At 44.3% G+C, this 20,414-nt stretch overlaps 1 protein-coding gene across 3 annotated transcripts in view; it reads left to right on the top strand.

The window, feature by feature from the left end:
* The window catches only part of KIAA1257 (KIAA1257 ortholog), a 126,038-nt gene extending 105,919 nt beyond the window's left edge, over positions 1-20,119 (top strand). For all 3 annotated transcript variants that reach the window (XM_030207946.1, XM_030207948.1, XM_030207947.1), the window contains exons 14-16: positions 3,135-3,361; positions 10,925-11,085; positions 19,370-20,119. In XM_030207946.1, coding sequence (XP_030063806.1) covers positions 3,135-3,361; positions 10,925-11,085; positions 19,370-19,379 — 398 coding nt within the window. In that variant the 3' untranslated portion in view covers positions 19,380-20,119. The remainder of the gene's footprint in view (positions 1-3,134; positions 3,362-10,924; positions 11,086-19,369) is intronic.
* The last annotated feature ends 295 nt before the right edge of the window (positions 20,120-20,414 follow it).

Below are 20,414 nucleotides of genomic sequence, written 5' to 3'. Positions count from 1 at the left end.
GCACATTGTTATAGAATATGCTTCAATTTCCATGCATAAGTTAAGGCGTGATATATAGAATCCAGCAGTTAGTGTCTTGGCTATGGTTTTGTCTTCCCTGAGTATCCCTTTTACTCCTCGAACATCTAGTAGTCCAAGCTTCTTTTCGAAGTCTCTTTGCCGTCCTTATCAGCGCCATCCATTTGACTTGCCATGCGGTTTCCTGTTACCTTCAGTCCTTCTTCCATTTTCTGAAGGATGTTTTTTTAGTTCTAATAGCCTCTTTCACCTCACTTTTTAATCAGGCTGTCATTTGGCCTGCCTTCTGCCTTTTTTAATATAAGGACTTTATCTAGTCTGTGCTTGTAGGAGGGTATTTTTAAACAAAGCCCATACCTGATGTAAATTTTAACCTTTGCAGCTGCGCCTCTACATTTTTTAAAACCATTTTTCATTATTTTATCACTTTTTTTTTTTGAAAGTTAAATGCTGATGTATTGGATTTCCCGTGTGTACTTACTTCAGTTATTCAATCAAACTTGATCATGTTATGATCACTGTTGTCAAGTGACCCAAGCTCTGTTATCTCTTGTACCAGATCATGTGCTCCACTCAGGCATTGGTCTAGAATTGGTGCTCCTCCTGAACCAGCAGCTCCATAAAGCAGTTGCGTTTCACTTTGCATCACACAGAAGCAGGGATGTGCTGGTAAATTTTTAACAACAGGCTCTCTCTGTGGGCATAGCCAGCCCTGCAATTTGGGGGGAGGGGCAGGGGTGGACTGGGGGACAACACATGCCTCTCTTCCCCCCCCCCCCTTGTGTGAGCACGCTAGGCATACCTTTGCTGGAAGGGATGCGGAGCCCCACTAGCCAAAAAAATAATGGACTGCCATCACTCCCCGCTGCTTGTTTCTGGCTCTGAGCTGCATGCTGGGACTTCTCTCACATGCATGAGAAGTCCCAGCCTGCTGCTCAGAGCTGGAAACAAGGAGCGGGGAGCAGCTGCAGTGTATTTTCTTGGCTGGCAGGGCTCAGCAATTCCACCAGTAAAGTAAGAGAATTCAGCCCACCACTGCACAGAAGTTACATCAGCTTCTGTTGACTTAGGGTTTCACTGAAACATGTTGACTTAGGGTTTCACTGAAACATGTTGACTTAGGGATTCACTGAAACATGCTATTTGACTGGGGTTCCTATACTTTTGTAAATACTAACTATAATGCATGTTTTATTGTCACCGGGATTAGTCAAGCATCTATTGCTAAAGAATATGGTGTCAATCCCAGTCAAATTTCACGTATCTTGAAGCAGAAAGACCAGCTTCTGGAAGACTGGCAAAACAATACAAATCCACACAGGAAACCTAAACGGGCAGGAAAAGCTGAGGATGTAGAAGATGCTCTTCTTCGGTGGTTTTCTCAAGTCAGGAGCAGACAATTTCATGTCAGTGGTCCACTGCTTATGGAGAAAGCTAATCAGCTAGCTGAAAGTCTTGGACTAACTGAATTCAAAGCCACTGTTAGATGGCTGGAAAGATGGAAGGAGAGGAACAACATAAAATTCAAGAAACAGCACGGTGAAAAACAAGACGCGGATGACTTTGGTGCTGAAAATTGGGTTGTTTCAGTTCTTCCTACCATCTTGAACGAGTTTGCACCTCGTGTCATTTTTAATACTGATGAAAACGGTCTCTACTGGTGAGTGATTCCTGATGGAACACTTGCATTCAAACAAGCCGAAACTACAGGAAGTAAAACATCGAAGGACCGACTGACGATCCTCCTTTGCTGCTATATGGATGGGAGTGAGAAGTTGGAACCACTTGTCATTGGAAAGAGCAAACAGCCCCTTTGCTTCAAGAATGTTAAGTGACTTCCTTTGTCATATGAAGCTAACACAAATTCATGGATGACTGGGGAAATTTGGAAGCAGTGGCTAAAGAAGTTAGACACTAGAATGCGGGCACAAAAGCGTCAGATTTTGTTGCTTTGTGATAATTGTGCTGCACACAGGGATGATGTCAGGCTGTCTAACATCATGGTGGTCTTCCTGCCACCAAACACTACCTCTCTGATCCAACCTATGGATCAGGGCATAATAGCCAATTTCAAACAATATTATCGGGCTCTTGTGCTATGTCGTCTGATGAGTGTTATGGATGACCAGACTGGCAAGGATAAACGTGCTATTGAACTGGCTCGTAATCTATCAGTGTTGGATACCCTACATATGCAGAAAGAAGCCTGGAATCATGTTACACAGGCAACCATTGTGAACTGCTACAAGCGGGCAAGCTTTGTTAAGGATGTGGAGAGGGACAAAACAGATGCAGTTGTTGTAAACGCATCAGATGAACAGGCTATTGACATCCCAGCCCGTGTTACTGAAGAGGAGTTTCATCACTACATAGCTGTTGATTATGATCTACAAACAGCTGACGACAGCACTGATGTCGAGATATGCGCCCACACGCAGGCAATAGCTGATGATGAAACAGATGATGAAATGAGCAGCGAGGCACATACTGACGAAATTCAACAACTTCCTGACACTTTTGCAAGAGCGCTGGAGAGTCTCAACACCGTGCAGGCCTTTCTGGAGGCCACTGGATGTCAGTGCTATGACAGTTTTTACCGTCTGGCAGACGTAGTCTATGGAACTCAGACACAATAGTGTACAGAGGACAATGACTGATTACTTCAAGTAAGCCTAACGTCAGTTAACGGAGACTGTATACTGCTTGGTGTAGGGATTGTTTTTTTTTACATTCTAGGCTTTCACCGGAGTGAGTAGCCACGTTGGGGAAAATGAATAACACACAGAGATTACTCCTCCTCTAGCCACCTATTTGCAGAAATAAATGTTCATTGCAAAGCATAGATCAGTTGCATTCCAGTGTCAAGTAATTGGTTATTTCCTTCTTAACTGAGTGGCTTTGCAGGGAAGCAATATGCTATGTATATTAACTTCAAAACCCTGTCTGACAGTATAAATAAAACTGCTGATAATAGTGCAGCATATAATGCCGTGTTATTGCAAAATGTAACAGCTTATTAGCAGCCAAAGGTATGTTTACTTGTTGCTACTTATTTATTAAATTCTCATTTGCCCAACATTTATGTTTTCTTTACTTTGCATTTGTTTGCATTTTAGATGACCATTTAGAAGACAAATGTCAAAAAGCAGAAGAAAGAGAATACATGAAATGGCTTGATAAAATTGTAGTAGATGACCCCAGGATGACATTTTATAGGTGTTCTATACAGGGAGAGCTAACTATCAAAGGAGCAAAAGCCAGCAGCCAGCAAAAAAAGCTAGGAGGACTTCTAAAAGATGTGCCAGTAAAGTACTCTCTGCGGGAACCCATCTTGGCCCTGAAGGTAATGTATAAATAGTATTTTGAAATTGTTGGTGTGGCCACAAATAACTAGGAATATAGGAACCTCCTTAATACTGAGCAAATTCACTGCTGAACATTGCCTCGACATGGGTCAGCTGTACTAATCATTTCTGCCTACTTTGCAGACCGTTTAACATATGGCCTTTTGATTTTCCATTACAAAGGTGTACAATAGAGGCAGAGGAGAAGAATATTTGGATATGTTTATCATGAAAATAATCTTTTTATTGTTAATAACATAAACCCACTGGAAATAAATGTGGTGACTAGGTTAATAACTAATTGCAGTCTACTCCTCTCTAGCACTTTTCAGTGTCCAAAGGGAAATGTGAGAACTGCTACCTTTGCACCAAAGCAGAAAGTGACACCAACCATCCGGCTACTGATATTTCTAAGACCTGAGAGGAAGTTGCACTAAAGACTCGTTAAAGCTCTTCCCTTACTGAATCGGTAAGGAACGGGCATGCATCAAGGAAAAGGAATGCAAATGAGCTGCTCGTTGTAGCTCACTTGAATTCTCTATTCCATCGGTAAACAGTCGGCTAGTTGGCCGGTTGAGCATGCGCAGAGCAGCCAAGCATTATGCTGGCTGCTCTGCGCATGTCAAATACACCTCTGTGCCGCCAGAAAGGAAGACGCCGCACCGCTCACCCCCTCCATGGCCTGCTGCAGGAAGGCTCCGATGCAGCTCGATCCTAGCAGGAGAGTGCAGTTGAGGGTGTCCATCCAAAAAGACATCCTTTTTGGACTCCCACTCCCCCCCCCCATAATAAAAACGTCCTTTTTGGATGTGCTTCACTCAGCTAAGCGACCTTGAAGTCTCTGAGCCAATCACAACGTGTTTAGTACTACTACTATTTAGCATTTCTATAGCGCTACAAGGCATACGCAGCACTGCACAAACATAGAAGAAAGACAGTCCCTGCTCAAAGAGCTTACAATCTAATAGACAAAAAAAAAGAGCAAATCAATTAATGTGAACGGGAAGGAAGAGAGGAGGGTAGGTGGAGGCGGGTGGTTACAAGTGGTTACGAGTCAAAAGCAATGTTAAAGAGGTGGGTTTTCAGTCTAGATTTAAAGGTGGCCAAGGATGGGGCAAGACGTAGGGGCTCAGGAAGTTTATTCCAGGCGTAGGGTGCAGCGAGACAGAAGGTGCAAAGTCTGGAGTTGGCAGTAGTGGAGAAGGGAACAGATAAGAAGGATTTATCCATGGAGCGGAGTGCACGGGAAGGGGTGTAGGGAAGGACGAGTGTGGAGAGATACTGGGGAGCAGCAGAGTGAGTACATTTATAGGTTAGTAGAAGAAGTTTGAACAGGATGCGAAAACGGATAGGGAGCCAGTGAAGGGTCTTGAGGAGAGGGGTAGTATGAGTAAAGCGACCCTGGCAGAAGAGGAGATGGGCAGCAGAGGTTTGAACCAACTGGAGAGGGGAGAGGTGACTAAGTGGGAGGCCAGCAAGAAGCAGATTGCAGTAGTCTAAACAAGAGGTGACAAGGGTGTGGATGAGGGTTTTGGTAGAGTGCTCGGAAAGAAAGGGGCGGATTTTACGGATGTTGTAAAGAAAGAAACGACAGGTCTTGGCAATCTGCTGGATATGAGCAGAGAAGGAGAGAGAAGAGTCAAAGATGACCCCCAAGGTTTTGAGCTGAGGAGACAGGGAGAATGAGAGAGCCATCAACAGAAATAGAAAACGGGGGGAGCGGGGAGGTGGGTTTGGGGGGGAAAATGAGAAGCTCGGTTTTGGTCATATTTAATTTCAGGTGGTGTTGAGACATCCAGACAGCAATGTCAGACAAGCACGCTGAAACTTTGGTTTGGATGCAAGGTGAGATATCAGGGGTAGAAAGGTAGATTTGGGAGTCATCAGCATAGAGATGGTAGGAAAAGCCATGGGATGAGATTAATGAACCAAGGGAAGAAGTGTAGATAGAAAAGAGGAGGGGACCAAGAACAGAACCCTGAGGTACGCTGACAGGCAGAGGGATAGAAGTAGAAGAGGATCCACCAGAGTGAACACTAAAGGTGCGGAGGGAGAGGTAGAAAGAGAACCAGGAAAGGACAGAGCCCTGGAATCCAAGTGAGGACAGGGTATCGAGAAGTATGCTGTGATCGACAGTGTCAAAAGCAGTGGAAAGATCAAGAAGAATGAGGATGGAATATTGACCTCTGGATTTAGCCAGTAATAGGTCATTGGAGACTTTAGTAAGCGCAGTTTCGGTTGAGTGGAGAGGGCGAAAACCAGATTGTAGTGGGTCAAGAATAGCATGTGAGGAGAGAAAATCAAGGCAGCGGCGGTGAACAGCACGCTCAAGTAATTTGGAGAGAAAAGGAAGGAGGGAGATGGGTCGGTAATTAGAGGGACAAGTAGGGTCGAGTGATCTAAATGCGCTGTGATTGGCTCAGAGACTTCCAGGTCTCTCAGCTGAGTGACGCACGTCCAAAAAGGACGTTTTTATTATTGCGGGGGGAGGGGGGGAGGACGTTCGTTATGGACATCCCTGACGAGCACTTGCCTTTCTTTTTTTTTTCCCTTCCGCCGCTGCCCCCCCCCCCCCCCCCCGAGGTAGCCGTCACCGCTCCCCCTGCATTGAAATCACAGCTTCCCGCAGCCCCGGCATCCCCGCCATCCTCCAGGGCCCCGCCGCCCCCCCCCTCCACTCACCCCCCTCTGTCTGCCACCAGGCCGGGCCCTCACAATGCCTCTCACCTCCGTGTGAAGGCGCTACAGCAGGCAACAGCAGATCGCCTACCTGCGGACTTCCCTCCTTCTCAGAACTACGTCAGATGAGGGTGGGCCAGGGACAGAAGGAGGGAGGCCCGAAGGGAAGTGATCTGCTGTTGCCTGCTGCAGCGCCTTCACACAGAGGTGAGAGGCGCTGTGAGGGCCTGGCCCGGTGGCAGACGGAGGGGGGGAGCGGCGGCAACGACGCCCTTGACCTCAGGGGGGGGGGGAGCGGCGGCGGAAGGGAAAAAAAAGAAAGCCAAGTGCTCGTCAGGGACATCCATAAAGAACATCCTCCCCCCCCCCCCCCCACACAATAATAAAAACGTCTTTTTTGGATGTCCTTCACTCAGCTGAGAGACCTGGAAGTCTCTGAGCCAATCACAGCGCGTTTAGCTCAGCTAAACGCATTGTGATTGGCTCATAGACTTCAAGGTCTCTTAGCTGAGTGAAGCACGTCCAAAAGGGACATTTTTATTATTGGGGGGGGGGGGGGGGAATGTTAAAAAAGGACTTTTTGGATGGACGTCCTCAACTGCACTCTCCGGCATCTTCCTTTCGGGCGGCACAGGTTTTTAGAAGGACGTCCAAAAAGGACGTCCCTGACATTTTTTTCTTCCGATTTGCCCCAACAAGAGGTGTAGACCTCCCGTTCGGTTTTCCGATCCCCTTACCATGAAAAAACCTTAGTGCATCTCATTATAATAGCCTTGCAATAGCCTTTGGATCATCTGCATTCCGTTTTCGTTAGCTGCTACCGTGATCGGAAAATGGCCTTTAGTGCATGCCAGGGTTTACTACTTGCTCGTTAAGTTTAGTGCATTTGGCCCTGAGTCACCAGTAATAACTGCAGTCAGGAAAGTGATAAGATTAGCAGCTTTGCTGATACTGTTGTTACAGGATATAACAGTAGTTCCAAACCTGGTCCTGGAGGCACCCCAGCCAGTCAGGGTTTCAGGATACCCATGATGAATATTTACATACATAGTAACATAGTAGATGACGGCAGAAAAAGACCTGCACGGTCCATCCAGTCTGCCCAACAAGATAAACTCATATGTGTATACCTTACCTTGATTTGTACCTGTCTTTTTCAGGGCACAGACCGTATATGTCTGCCCAGCACTATTCCCCGCCTCCCAACCACCAGTCCCGCCTCCCACCACTGGCACTGGCACAGACCGTATAAGTCTGCCCTCCACTATCCTCGCCTCCCAACCACCAACCCCTCTTCCCCCCCACCGGCTCCGCCACACAATTTCGGCTAAGCTCCTGAGGATCCATTCCTTCTGCACAGGATTCCTTTATGTATATCCCACGCATGTTTGAATTCCGTTACTGTTTTCATCTCCACCACCTACCGCGGGAGGGCATTCCAAGCATCCACCACTGTCTCTGTGAAAAAATACTTCCTAACATCTTTTTTGAGTCTGCCCCCCTTCAATCTCATTTCATGTCCTCTCGTTCTACCGCCTTCCCATCTCTGGAAAAGATTTGTTTGCGGATTAATACCTTTCAAATATTTGAACATCTGTATCATATCACCCCTGTTCCTCCTTTCTTCCAGGGTATACATGTTCAGGTCAGCAAGTCTCTCCTCATACGTCTTGGAACGCAAATCCCATACCAATCTCGTAGCTTTTCTTTGCACCGCTTCAATTTTTTTTACATCCTTAGCAAGGTATGGCCTCCAAAACTGAGCACAATACTCCAGGTGGGGCCTCACCAACGACTTGTACAGGGGCATCAACGCTTCCTTTCTTCTGCTGGTCACACCTCTCTCTATACAGCCTAGCAACCTTCTCGCTACGGCCACTGCCTTGTCACACTGTTTCGTCGCCTTCAGATCCTCGGATACTATCACCCCAAGATCCCTCTCCCCCTCAGTACATATCAGACTCTCACCGCCTAACACATAAGTCTCTCATGGGTTTCTAATCCCTAAGTGCATCACTTTGCATTTCTTCACATTGAATTTTAATTGCCAAACCTTAGACCATTCTTCTAGCTTCCGCAGATCCTTTTTCATGTTTTCCACGCCCTCCCGGGTGTCCACTCTGTTACAAATCTTAATATCATCCGCAAATAGGCAAACTTTACCTTCCAACCCACACATCTGTTAACCCCAATAAATGGCTCATGCCACACAGGCCTTTATTCACATGGTACGTGGCTTTTTGGTTCGGGGTCGAACAATCCAATATCAGGTCCCAAACTGCATTAAAGTCCCCGCCTACCACTAAAGGGGCATATTCACCTGCCAGAAGTAGTTTATTAACGTAACGCCGATTTTTAAAAGAGGTTCCAGAGGAGATCCGGGTCGGTGCCAGGCAAAATGGCAGAGACCACTAAAAACAAAACTACAGAGCACATTCAAAAGCATGGACCAACGAGACAAAGTCAACATGGATTCAGTGAACAGAAATCTTTTTTAACTTTAAATTTTTATTGTATTTTATCATATGTTTACATTTGTAACCTTCCATCCTTAAATAAACATCAATTCTTGTGCCTGTCTCTGTTCTTTATCTTTACATTCAGACTAATCAACTACTTTTTCTAATTTCTTCTTTTTGATTACTTACATTTATATCCAACAATCAGTAACATGCTCAACACTTCTTGTATCTATCTCTGAACATTATCTCAACAGGCAGACTGTCCACATATTTCCAAATACAAACTACATTTTCTTCCCTCTAGTCCCACCTGATTCCCTTATCTAATTTCCTCCACCCTTGGAACCCCCTGTGTTTCCCCCTTGTTTATTACTCTATTTATCTTTTACTGTTGAATTGTCGGACTTCCCCCCCCCCCAAACCCCCCCCCCCGAATGTATGTCTGACCCCTTTAGAGATGCTCTATCATGTGCTGTATCCTTGTCCATCCCCTCTTGCGTTTGAGTTCTCCCTCCCTTCTATATACCGTTAGCTGCTCCATGTACCACAGTTGCCTTACTTTAATCTTCCAGTCCCCTATATCTGAGGGGGCCACTGATTTCCAGCAGCGCGTGATAAGGAACTTAGCCGCTGCCAGTCCCCAGCACAACATTTTACTCTGCTTCCATATTTATGAGAGATTTGAATGCACTGCCTCCACTGCATGCAAATCTATCTCATGAATATTCATTGTGGATATACTGAAAAGCTGACTGGCTGGGTTGCCTCCAGAACCAGGTTTGGGAACCACTGGGCTATAATTAGGGAAAAACTGGTTTGGAAATGGGTACATATCCGCAGTACATAGTAATCAGTTCTCAGTGGGAGTTGCTGTTTATTGTCACCAATCCATCAAAACTAATGTTTTGTTGCTGCCACCAGGGGAGGGGGGGGGGGGGGGGGGAAGAGGAAAACAACTGGAGCCAGAGGGCATTCTTGTTTGTTGATGTCTTAATGCAGATGTAATGGAGGCCAGTGTTTTAACAGGCTTGAGTAGGTGAGGGAGGATATGGAGGGAAAAGGCTTGAGAAGCCAGGTAAAAGCAAGGGTGGGGAAGAAGGAGAGGAGTTGGTGTCAGATTGCACGTGGAAATCTCCACTGGGCAGAATGAATGGGACCAATTCGGCCTTCTTCTGGGATTTTTTACCACGTTAATATGCAGGGCTTTGATTCCTAAGTCCATCTTCTGTACTTTGTGTCAGCCAGGCCAGGGGAGATTTTAGTTCACAGCACCTTCATAGTGAGGGGGGAGGGGGGGGTCTTGGACATCGTTCAACAGCTGTGCCTAATAAGCAGATTTAGGGTGGATACGTATCTGATTCTAGAAAGTCATGATCTGGACCTAAAAGGAAACCATTAAAATGGGGAGAAATGTTAAGTCGTTGCAAATAAAATCTCAGCATAATCTCATTAAAGTCTGGAATCCGAAAGAATAAATTTTAGTGCATGTGCTCATATCAGTACAGAAGAACTGTCTGAGTGGTTTTCATAACTATTTGCCAGTTAAAACAGTGAATTGAAGGGGGGGGGTTAGAGGGGTTATTATCAGTGTGGGCTATTAAGCTGGGTTAAGTTTCCCACGTCTGGTTGTTCTAGCACAGGGTCTCAAATGAAAAGAGACCCTGTGTTACAATAACCTAACTTGCGGTAAAATAGCCTACATGGTAATTACCAGTGCACTCGGGGGGGGGGGGGGGGGGGGGCAGCTGAGATCACCTGTTTATATTTAAGGCAAACCTACAGTGAATATGGAGCTAAATCTCAGCACAAAAATTTGAGTAAGGTTTTATCAATAGTGGTTCTCAAAAAATGTTGTTGTTTTTTTTTTTTTTTTTTGGGGGGGGGGGGGGGGCTAAGTGCTAAGTGACCTTTATAGAATTGGCGCTTAGCACACATCTTAATGGTGTTCCTTTTAGCTTGCTGCACCATATGCCTGGAATAGACTTCCTGAGCCGGCACGTCAAGCTCCATCTCTGGCCATCTTCAAATCTAAGCTAAAAGCCCACCTTTTTGATGCTGCTTTTAACTCCTAACCCTTATTCACTTGTTCAGAACCCTTATTTTATCATCCTCACTTTAATATTCCCTTATCTCTTGTTTGTCCAGTTTGTCTATCCTAATTAGATTGTAAGCTCTGTCGAACAGGGACTGTCTCTTCATGTTCAAGTGTACAGCGCTGTGTACGTCTAGTAGCACTTTAGAAATGATAAGTAGTAGTAGTAATCTAACTTTTTCACCACTTACTGAATCTGGCCCTTTGTGTTAAAAAAAAAAAAAATAAAAAACAAGGGTGGAAAGCTTGTGATGTCCTATTTTTAGTCATGTGAGTTTACTGAGCATCAAGGCATCTTCTCTAACAATGGAACTTTATTTGCTATCCAGCCTATTCCACCCCTGGCTGTTTTAGAACATACAGAAGATACCACAAAAGCATTTGGTCCAGGTCAAGATCAGCTCCACAGTTTGAAATGGAATGGAAATATAATCCCCCGACACAACATGGAACATAAAAAGTATGAAAAGCTGAGAGGTTCTGACTTCAAGTAAGTCACATTTGGTAATGAAATGTATGAGAACTTAAAAAATAGTGTATGAAACACATGCAGACAAGTTTTTGGAAAACTGGTCTCATTGCTTCAGAGAACATTTACAATCAATTTGCAGGTGTTTGAAAAAAGAAAAGAAAATGACTAAAAAATGAAGGGGTCCATTTACTAAACTAGGTTATATTTTGCAGTTGCAGAAAATTAACGTGGAGTAGTTAGTGGGAACATGCCCAGCATTTTTCATTGCAGACTGTGCATTGTTATTTAGTTTTCTTTTTGTCGTAAGTTATGTGACATATATTTATTAGTTTTACTCATTCTTTTTCTCATATGCTATTTTATGCTGATATGTGTCCATGCTTATTATATAAAAGATGCCTATTTGGATTGTATATTGTATTGTTTTTATCCATTATGGATGTTCTTTTCTAACGCCTATAACTTTGGATGGGTAGGGATAGAAATTAAATACATAAATAAATAAGCACACAGTAATCAGGCTGAAGTTAGAAAGGAGGCATTAAATGGTCCCGTGCTGCCAGTCAGTCGGCACGTTGTGCTGCATGTTAAGTGAAGTTATTCACCTGTAGCAGGTGTTCTCCGAGGACGGCAGGCCATGTATTCTCAAATCTGAGTGACATCGGACAGAGCCCACAGACGTTGACTACTGAGATGATTGTAGAAATTTTGAAAAGCATCCCACTGTTCATGTGCTGGTGCTTTCCCGCCTGATGAGCGAGTGCAGGTTCCTTAGTCATGTAAACAAGCTAAAAAAATACCCTCCCACCTCCCCTTGTATGTGAGAATACTTGGTTTGCTATCCTCAGAGAAAAACCTCTAACTTACGCTTTCTCCAATGACAAGCAGTCTGTATTCTTACATCTGGGAATCCCTAGCTACCATGCACTGAAAGCAATTCTAGTACAATAGGGACTCAAAACGTCAATTAACTTGAAGCTATTTACATACTAGTTGTGAAGGTGCAGCCTGGAACTGAAGAAAACTGGGCCTAAGGAGAGGAGTTGGATTCTAGACACCGAACGAATTCTTTAGGACTTCCTGTCATGAGATATGAATGTGTGGACAGAAGACCACATCGCAGCATTGCAAATCTGCTGTCTGGAGGCTGACTTCAAGTGGGCTACTAATGTCACCATGGCTCTGGCATTATGAGCCTTGACATGACCCTCTAGAGTCAGCCCAGCCTAGGCATAAATGAAGGAAATGCAATTTGCTAGCCAATTAGAAATCATGTGTTTGCCGATGCCTACCCCTATCTGGTTTGGATCAAAAGAAACCTGGATCAACTGCCTATGGGTTTTAATCTGCTCCAGATCGAAGACTAAGGCTCGCTTGCAATCTAAGGTATGCAAGTACACTTTAGCCAGGATGGACATGTGGTTTTTGGAAAAGTGTTGGCAGAACAATTGACTGATTAAGAAGAAACTCTGACACTACTTTAGGAAGGAAGATAGGGTGGTATGGAGAACTACTCTATTGTGATGAAACTTAGTATAAGGTGGATCAGCTACTAGGGCCTGAAGCTGACTGCTCCCCACAACAGAACTTTCCAGGTTGAATACTTCAGATGACAGGAATCATGTGGCGGCTCAAAAGGAGCTTTCATCAGCTAGGTGAGGAGGACACTGTTGAAATCCCATGACACTTAATGAATACCCTGGGAGCTGACACGAGGCCAAATGGCAGAACATGATACTAGTAGTGGTGGTTCACTCTTTGGAATCTGAGATACTTCCTGTGACTGGGAAGTACTGAAATGGGGGTATAGGCATCCTTTAAATCCAGAGAGCATAGCCAATCTTTCCTGAATCATAGGAATTAGTGTGCCAAGGGAAATCATCTTGAACCTTTCTTTAACAAGGAATTTGTTCAGGGCCCTTAGGTCTAGGATGGGATGAAATGCCCCTGTTTTTTTGGGCACAAGGAAGTACCTGGAATAGAATCCCTTTCCCTCTTTCTCTGCTGGCACAAATTTAACCGCATTGCTCTGTAGAAGGGCAGAAATTTCCTACAAGTACCTACTTGTGCCAAGAGCTGAACAATGCTCCTGGTGGGCAATTTGGTGGTCTTTGACACCAATGTGGGGCGTAACAGAGATGATTTGTAGGACCCACCCTTCAGAGGTTACAAAGCGCCATCTTTGGTGGAAAAATCTCAGCCTCCCCCATACCGGTAGGCTGGGATGGTTACTTGGACAGCAGCTATGTTCTTCTGGAGCCAGTCAAAAGCTTGTCCCTTGCTTTGACTGGGGAACCAGCTAGCACTTCTGCGGACAGGACTAATGAGGCTGAGAGCACTAGGCCTGGGCCTGCTGGGCAGAGTGAGAAGGTGGCAAAACCCTGTGCCTCAGAGTAGTAGGGTTGCTGACTAGGCCCACTTGAAAACCTAGAAAAGGAGATTGTAGCTGGATGTTGTCGAGACAGGGACCGGATGGTATCCATATGTTTGTCTGGAGGTCAGCAACCTCCTCCAGCTTGTCCCCAAAAAGACTGTCTCCTCAGCAAGGTACGTCCTGTGACCCCCTTCCCCAGGAGGCGACTCATAGTCCAGGACAGACAACATTTCTGCTCTGGGCTGAAGCCATTTCCTTCACAAAACCGGTGAAAGAGAGACCCTCACGTGCAGATTTACATCTCTCTTGAGGTGGGGAGGGATCAGAAGGGAACCCCCATAAGGCTTCTCCTCCAAGAAGTAATGAGGGTTTTCTGAGTCCCTTGAGTTGTCCCAGTAAGACTCCTCACTGTGCACAGTGGACTGAGTCTGTGCCTGCCCCAGCTCAGCAGAACCATGTCCATGCTATGAAGGGTGCTGAGATACAGTTCTACCTTCAGACTCTGGGGAAGCTTCTTCCCCTGACGTCGAGTGGTACTGCGTTGGTCAATGTTGACACCCTTCGAGACGCTGGTGCCAAAGATATCTCCACAGGCATGGTAGGAGCCTCAGGAAAAATCTGGATCTGATCCACAGTTGTTGCAAGCAGCCTCAATATTAAGAGGAGTACAACCGCAGTATCTGCTCCAGCTCCTCCCTGAGCATGGTTTGGTACCGCTCATCGAAGGAAGGCATCGACAAAAGCAAGGGAGCCAGGACAAAGGCAGCCTGAGGAGTCTGTGCCGAACCAGAAGCAGGAACCTGGCTGCTTGGAGACTTGCATACTGGTACCTCTACTAAAAAGGGGGTACACTCCTCCCTTCGCCAACACTTTTTGGGTGCCGGCAATGCCAATGCCCCAGCACTTGTGGCACTGTGCATTGAGGAGGACTGAAGCTTATGCTGCTTGGGTTCCCCACTCAGCATCGTGGTCCTTAGGTGTTGGCGACGAGGACGACATCAAACCAGTAGGTGCATTTGGTGTCATGGCCAATGCTGACCGGTCCTGGGGCCTACTTTTAGCACCTAATATTGAGAGAGGTGGAGACCTCCTCAATCCCGGTGCACGCCCAGTGTTAGTTGAAGTCTGAGTAGATAGCGAGGTTGATGCTTCCGGTGCGGATGTCAATGGAGTGGCCTTTGAGGAGCCAAAAAGTCTTTCCTGCTGGACCTGCCACACCCTCTGTGTCCTCAACCGCATTTGCAAACAAAGAGAACAAGAGTTAATCTCATGATCATACCCAAAGCTCTCTGTGCCAAGAAAGTGGGTCTGTCACAGAAATCACTAGATTACATTGGGTGTCCCTTTTGAAGCCACTGGGGTTTATCTTAGACATTAAAAAATGAATCATGGCCAAATTAAACTCCTCAATTGTGAACTGTAAAAAGGGGCTGCATCCAAATGGAGGTCAGTGCTCCAGCCTAATCACGCCTAGTAACTCACAAAAAAAGAAAAAACTTGGAAGAGCCGAAAAAACTAAAACGAAACAAAATAAAAGATTAAGGATAAAAGAACTGCAAAAGGTACAAAACATCCGCAAGGGTAGACACTCCAGTAATAGAGAAAAAAATGCACTGTGAGGGGAACATGACACATCCTCCATGCTCTCTGGAAAAAAGACTGAGGAACCTGCGCTTGCATATCAGATGGGAAGGCACCAGCGCATGCATGGTGGGATGCTGCTAGAAATTTCCATCATCTAGCTAGTCAGTGTCCACACCAGGCTCCATTGGATGACATCACTTAGATGAGCTCCTTTACAAAGCAGCAGCGTGCTGAATGTGAAGAAGCTCATTCAATCCCCATGGGCTTCTTTGCATTCAGTGAATGCTGATTTCTGCTAGTTTTTAAATGGAGATTTCAATTACAGAATGAACACATAGAGGATAAGGAAAATTTCACATACCATTTGAAATGATTCATATACAGTCAATATAGAAGATTCTTGCTGCTGTTTAATATTACTGATTTTTGGTAGTCACTTAATTCAACATATTTAAAAAAAAAAAAGAGCAAGTTAAAAAAAAAAAACCCTGAAACACTTTCCCAGCTTAAAAACAAGATATGGAGGCTCCAGCCACATCACTAGAAGAGAGCCACCTGCTGCTGCCATAGCATCCACATAAAATTTCAGATCCTATTAGAAATGATTCATGTACAGTTAATATAGAAAAGGTTCTTGCTGATGTTTAATATTACTGATTTTTGGTACTCTCTTCTAGTGATAACTGTGGCTGGAGCCCCATATCTTGTTTTTAAGCTGGGAAACCTTTCAAGGTTTTTTTTTTAAAACTTGTTGATTTCATGCCTTACTAGCTTAAAAACAAGATATGGGGCAATGGCGTAGCCAAAGGTGGGCCCAGGCTCACCCACTTTGGGCTCAGGCCTGCCCAGTAGCAGCACACCTATGATGTGGCTGGCAGGGATCCCTAAGCCCCACCAGCCAAAAACTCCCATCAACTGTCCCTCCTGCATACCTTGTAAATAGCATCTTTGCCTGCAGCTGATACATACTGCTTTCACCGGCCCCACAGCCTTCCCTCTGATGTATTCCCGCCTATGCGGAAACAGGAAGTTGCTGTGGGGTCAACATGAGCAGTGTTTATTAGTTGCTGCTCGCTGCCGGTGAAAATCTGCTATTTAAAAGGTATGCGGGGGAGGGGGAATGTTTGAGAGACCATATGGCATGCAGGCAAGAGAGGCAGAGACCAAATCACTTGTGGGACAGGGTCCACCCAAAATTGGGTGTCTGGCTACGCCCCTGATATGGGGGCTCCAGTCAGTTATTTATTTATTTTATTTATTTATTTGCATTTGTATCCCTCATTTTCCCACCTATTTGCGGGCTCAGTGTGGCTTACAATACATTATGAGTGATGGTAATACAATTAGTTGCAGTAAGATTATGGGTTACATTGTGAAGAGTTATGGGAAGACAGAGTAAATTCAGGATGTCATATGGGGATAGAACAGCAGAAAGTAACGGTAGGGGAATTGAGAGGGGGAAAGACAATATCAAGGGAATATAAAGGTCTAACAATTTTATCTGTGGATAGAGTTTTAAGAGTGGTGATTATGCGGGGGAAGAGAGTTCAGAAGATATTGTATTGATGCGTATCTGTAATTGTGTATAGACTTCATGTGTTTTGATCCTTGCAGTAGATTTTCTCAAATAGATAAGTCTTCAGTAGTTTGCGGAAGTCGGTCAGCTCATAGATCATTTTCAGGTTGCGTGGCAGTGCATTCCAGAATTGTGTGCTCATGTAAGCGAAGGTTGATCCATGCAGTGCTTTGTATTTTATGCCTTTGCATTTAGGGAAATGGAGGCTGAGGAAGGTTCGGGATGATCTTTTGGCGTTTCTGGGTGGCAGGTCTATTAAATCTGACATGTATGCAGGGGCTTCACCATGAATGATTTTGTGGACTAAGGTGCATACTTTGAAAGTATGCACTTTGAAAGTGGTAGCCAGTGTAGTTTCTCTTGTAAGGGTTTTGCACTTTCGTATTTTGGTTTTCCGAAGATGAGTCTGGCTGCTGTATTCTGGGCTGTTTGTAGTTTCCTCAGTATTTGTTCTTTGCATCCTGCGTATAATGAGTTGCAATAATCCAGGTGACTGAGTACGAGTGATTGTACTAGACTGCGGAAGACAGATCTTGGAAAGAATGGTCTTATTCTTTTCAGTTTCCACATGGAGTAGAACATTGTTTTGGTTGTGTTGTTAGCATGAGTCTCGAGTGTTAGGTTGCGGTCAATAGTGACTCCAAGGATTTTTAAAGTTTCTGAGATTGGCAGATTTATTTTAGGTGTGTTGATGGCGGTAAATTTATTCGTGTTGTATTGGGAGGTAAGTATGAGGCATTGAGTTTTTTCTGCGTTCAGTTTTAGTCGGAATGCATCTGCCCAGGTGTTCATGATGTGTAGACTTTGGTTGATTTCGTTAGAGATTTCATTTATGTCTTTTTTGAATGGAATATATATCGTTATATCATCGGCATATGTGTACGGGTTATGGTTTGACAGAAGTTTTGCACGTGGGAGTTTGTGTTCATCCACTTAGGTGGATTACTCTCTCTTGATAGAAGTTTTGCCAGGGGGGGGTCATCATTAGGTTGAAAATAGTTGGTGGAAGAGGGGATCCTTGCGGTACTCCACAGTCAGGTGTCCATGCAGCAGACGTAGTTGAGTTTGATGTGACTTGATATGAGCGTAAGGTTAAGAACCCCTTGAACCAGTTTAGGACATTGCCTCCGATGCCAAAATATTCGAGAATGTGTAATAGGATTCCGTGGTCTACCATATCAAAAGCACTTGACATGTCAAATTGTAAGAGGAGTATATTCGTGCCGGTTGCAATCATTTGTTTGAATTTGGTCATTAGGGTAATTAATACTGTTTCTGTGCTGTGATTTGACCGGAATCCTGATTGGGAATCATGTAGTATGGAGAACTTGGTGAGGTAGTTTGTGAGTTGTTTGGTAACCATCCCTTCGGTTATTTTGGTTATTAGTGGTATAGACGCTACTGGTCTGTAGTTAGTTATTTCGCTTGCGTTTTTCTTTGTGTCCTTGGGTATTGGGGTGAGTAAAATGTTTCCTTTTTCTTTTGGAAAAATTCCGTTTTGTAGCATGAAATGCATGTGGTTAGTTAGGTCTATTATGAATTGTTGAGGGGCTAATTTCATGAGGTTGTTTGGGCAGATATCTAGTTTGCATTGGGATTTGGCGAATCTTTTGAGCGTTTTAGAGATGAGGTCCTCTGATAGTAGTTCGAATTCAGTCCAGATCCTGTCTGCTGAGTATATTCCGTCTTCTGGGTCTAGACAGTTTAGGAGTGTTGCGTATTCAGTAGGGCTGGTGGGTATTTTAAGTCGTAGTTGTATGATTTTTTTTCCTTGAAGTGTTTCGCGAGGTCGTCGACCCCTGGTGTATTTTTGCTGTTGTTTGTGACTGGTGTGGTGTCTAGCAATTTGTTTACAAGGTAGAAGAGTTTGTGTGTTTCTTTGTAGTTTGGTCCAATCATTGTTTTATAGTGTAGTCTTTTAGTCTGTTTAATGGTATATTTGTATTTCCTCCGGAGTGATTTCCAGGCATTCAATGTGTGTTCGTCTTTCTTTTTGTTCCATGTGCGTTCTAGTTTTCTGACTTGTTTTGAGTTTTTTTCAGCTCTTCGGTGAACCATGAGTTTGGTTTTATCCTGTGTGATGTTCTGGTTTGGATTGGGGCGATTGTGTCTAGTGTTGTCTTACATATGTCGTCCCATTCTTGGAGGAATTGAATGGTGTCTGTATTTGTTGACCTGTTGCCAGAATGTTGAGGGGTCTATTTTTCCTCTCGTGGTGTATGTTGTTCGTTCATGTTTGTTAATTGCGTGTCTGTGTATTTTTCGCCAGTGGAGGGAGACATATGCTTTGTGGTGGTCTGTCCATCGTGTGGGTGTCCATCTTGTATCTGTAAGTAGGAGAGTTGAATCTGGGTCGAATTTATGTGTAATGATGTCCAGTGTGTGTCCTTTTTCGTGTGTTGGTTGATTAGGTGCGTGTAGATCCCAGAGTTTTAAGAATTCTTTGCATTCTTGTGTGCCTGTTGAGGTGTCGTCTAGTTATCACTAGAAGAGCCACCTGCTGGTGCCACAGCATCCACATAATGGAGCATTTGTAAAACCATAATTACACACAGTGCTGAATACTAAACTAAATAAACAAAACTCCCAGGAAATGTACAGCATTAAAATAAATGGGAATCTCATGCATGGCATTTTGCAATTGTTAGTTTACATCTGCCACATTACCTTCTTGAATAATTTTCTATGTAAGTTTGCTTATGGTGGAAGTTTGAACTTAAAGAACTTGCAGTGTTATATTCTTTTTAATGTACTAATTTTTTTTGCAGGCTGTTTTGATCTGAATGCTCATTTCTTGCTAAACAAATACATACATTAAAGCAGCGGGCAAGGAAAACCTTCGATAGCATCTGAAACCAGCTAAGTGTAATAAGAGGTCTTAACTTGGGAACTAATAGAAAGTGAACTATGCAACAGCGTTTCATATTGTATTAGTCTGTTGCTTTTAGGCAAATAAGTGCATCATGACAGACTGTGATGCGTGGGACTGAATTTCAAGATAAAATTGCATGCCACCGTATGATTGATTGCTGTAGTCATAAAGCAATTATGGTTTGGTATCACATGGATTGTACAATATTAGTCTTATGATTTTGTGGATGAAAATGTATTTGTTTTTATGAGAGCAAAGACCAGAATAGGGCAGGCAGATACAAAACAAAACTGATGGGGGACATCAGGCAGTCCTTAGTGACCTTTACCTGCCTGTGTTACCTCCCCCCGGACCAAATCTACAGCTCCCACCATTGTCACAATGACACCTGGTGCAGAGAACTGACTGGTATGTCCAGAATTTGTACCCATTTCTTTCCCCAATCACCTACATGATCTTCTACCATTGCACCCAGATACGTCTCGTTGCCAATGAAACGTCAAGCAGACAGAGGACAGCAGTAGTGCACTGGGTCACATACTCTTCATTCTCTGCTGTCGGGGGTCTTAAGTGAACTTAAATGGTGCCCAATGTTTTAAAGCACCAGTCAGTCTCCAAGGGCCTGAGGAACAGCAGATGTGGAGAAAACAAGAGAAAGTGAAGGGGGGGGGGGGGTTTGTTTGTGTGTAGGACACAGAGGCCATGTTGGATTTTATGAGGGAAGGAGCAGCAGGAGGACTGCGGGCTGGGTGATTCCATGCCAGATCCACTTTTCTTTCTCCTTGTCCAGCCCCTCGCCTCCTTCAGAGATCACAAAAAAGTATTTTTGTAATCTGCCACACAATTCTAGATATGCTTTCATTGAAACTTCAGCTAACATGTCTTCTCTACGACTACTTTGTCATTACTTCTCAGTTTTCTAATTTTTTTATAATGAAAAT

This window comes from Microcaecilia unicolor, chromosome 6 (assembly GCF_901765095.1).
Source record: "Microcaecilia unicolor chromosome 6, aMicUni1.1, whole genome shotgun sequence".
Taxonomy (NCBI): domain Eukaryota; kingdom Metazoa; phylum Chordata; class Amphibia; order Gymnophiona; family Siphonopidae; genus Microcaecilia; species Microcaecilia unicolor.
Note: the sequence above shows the minus strand (reverse complement) of the source record. Positions and strands in the feature narration are given on the sequence as shown.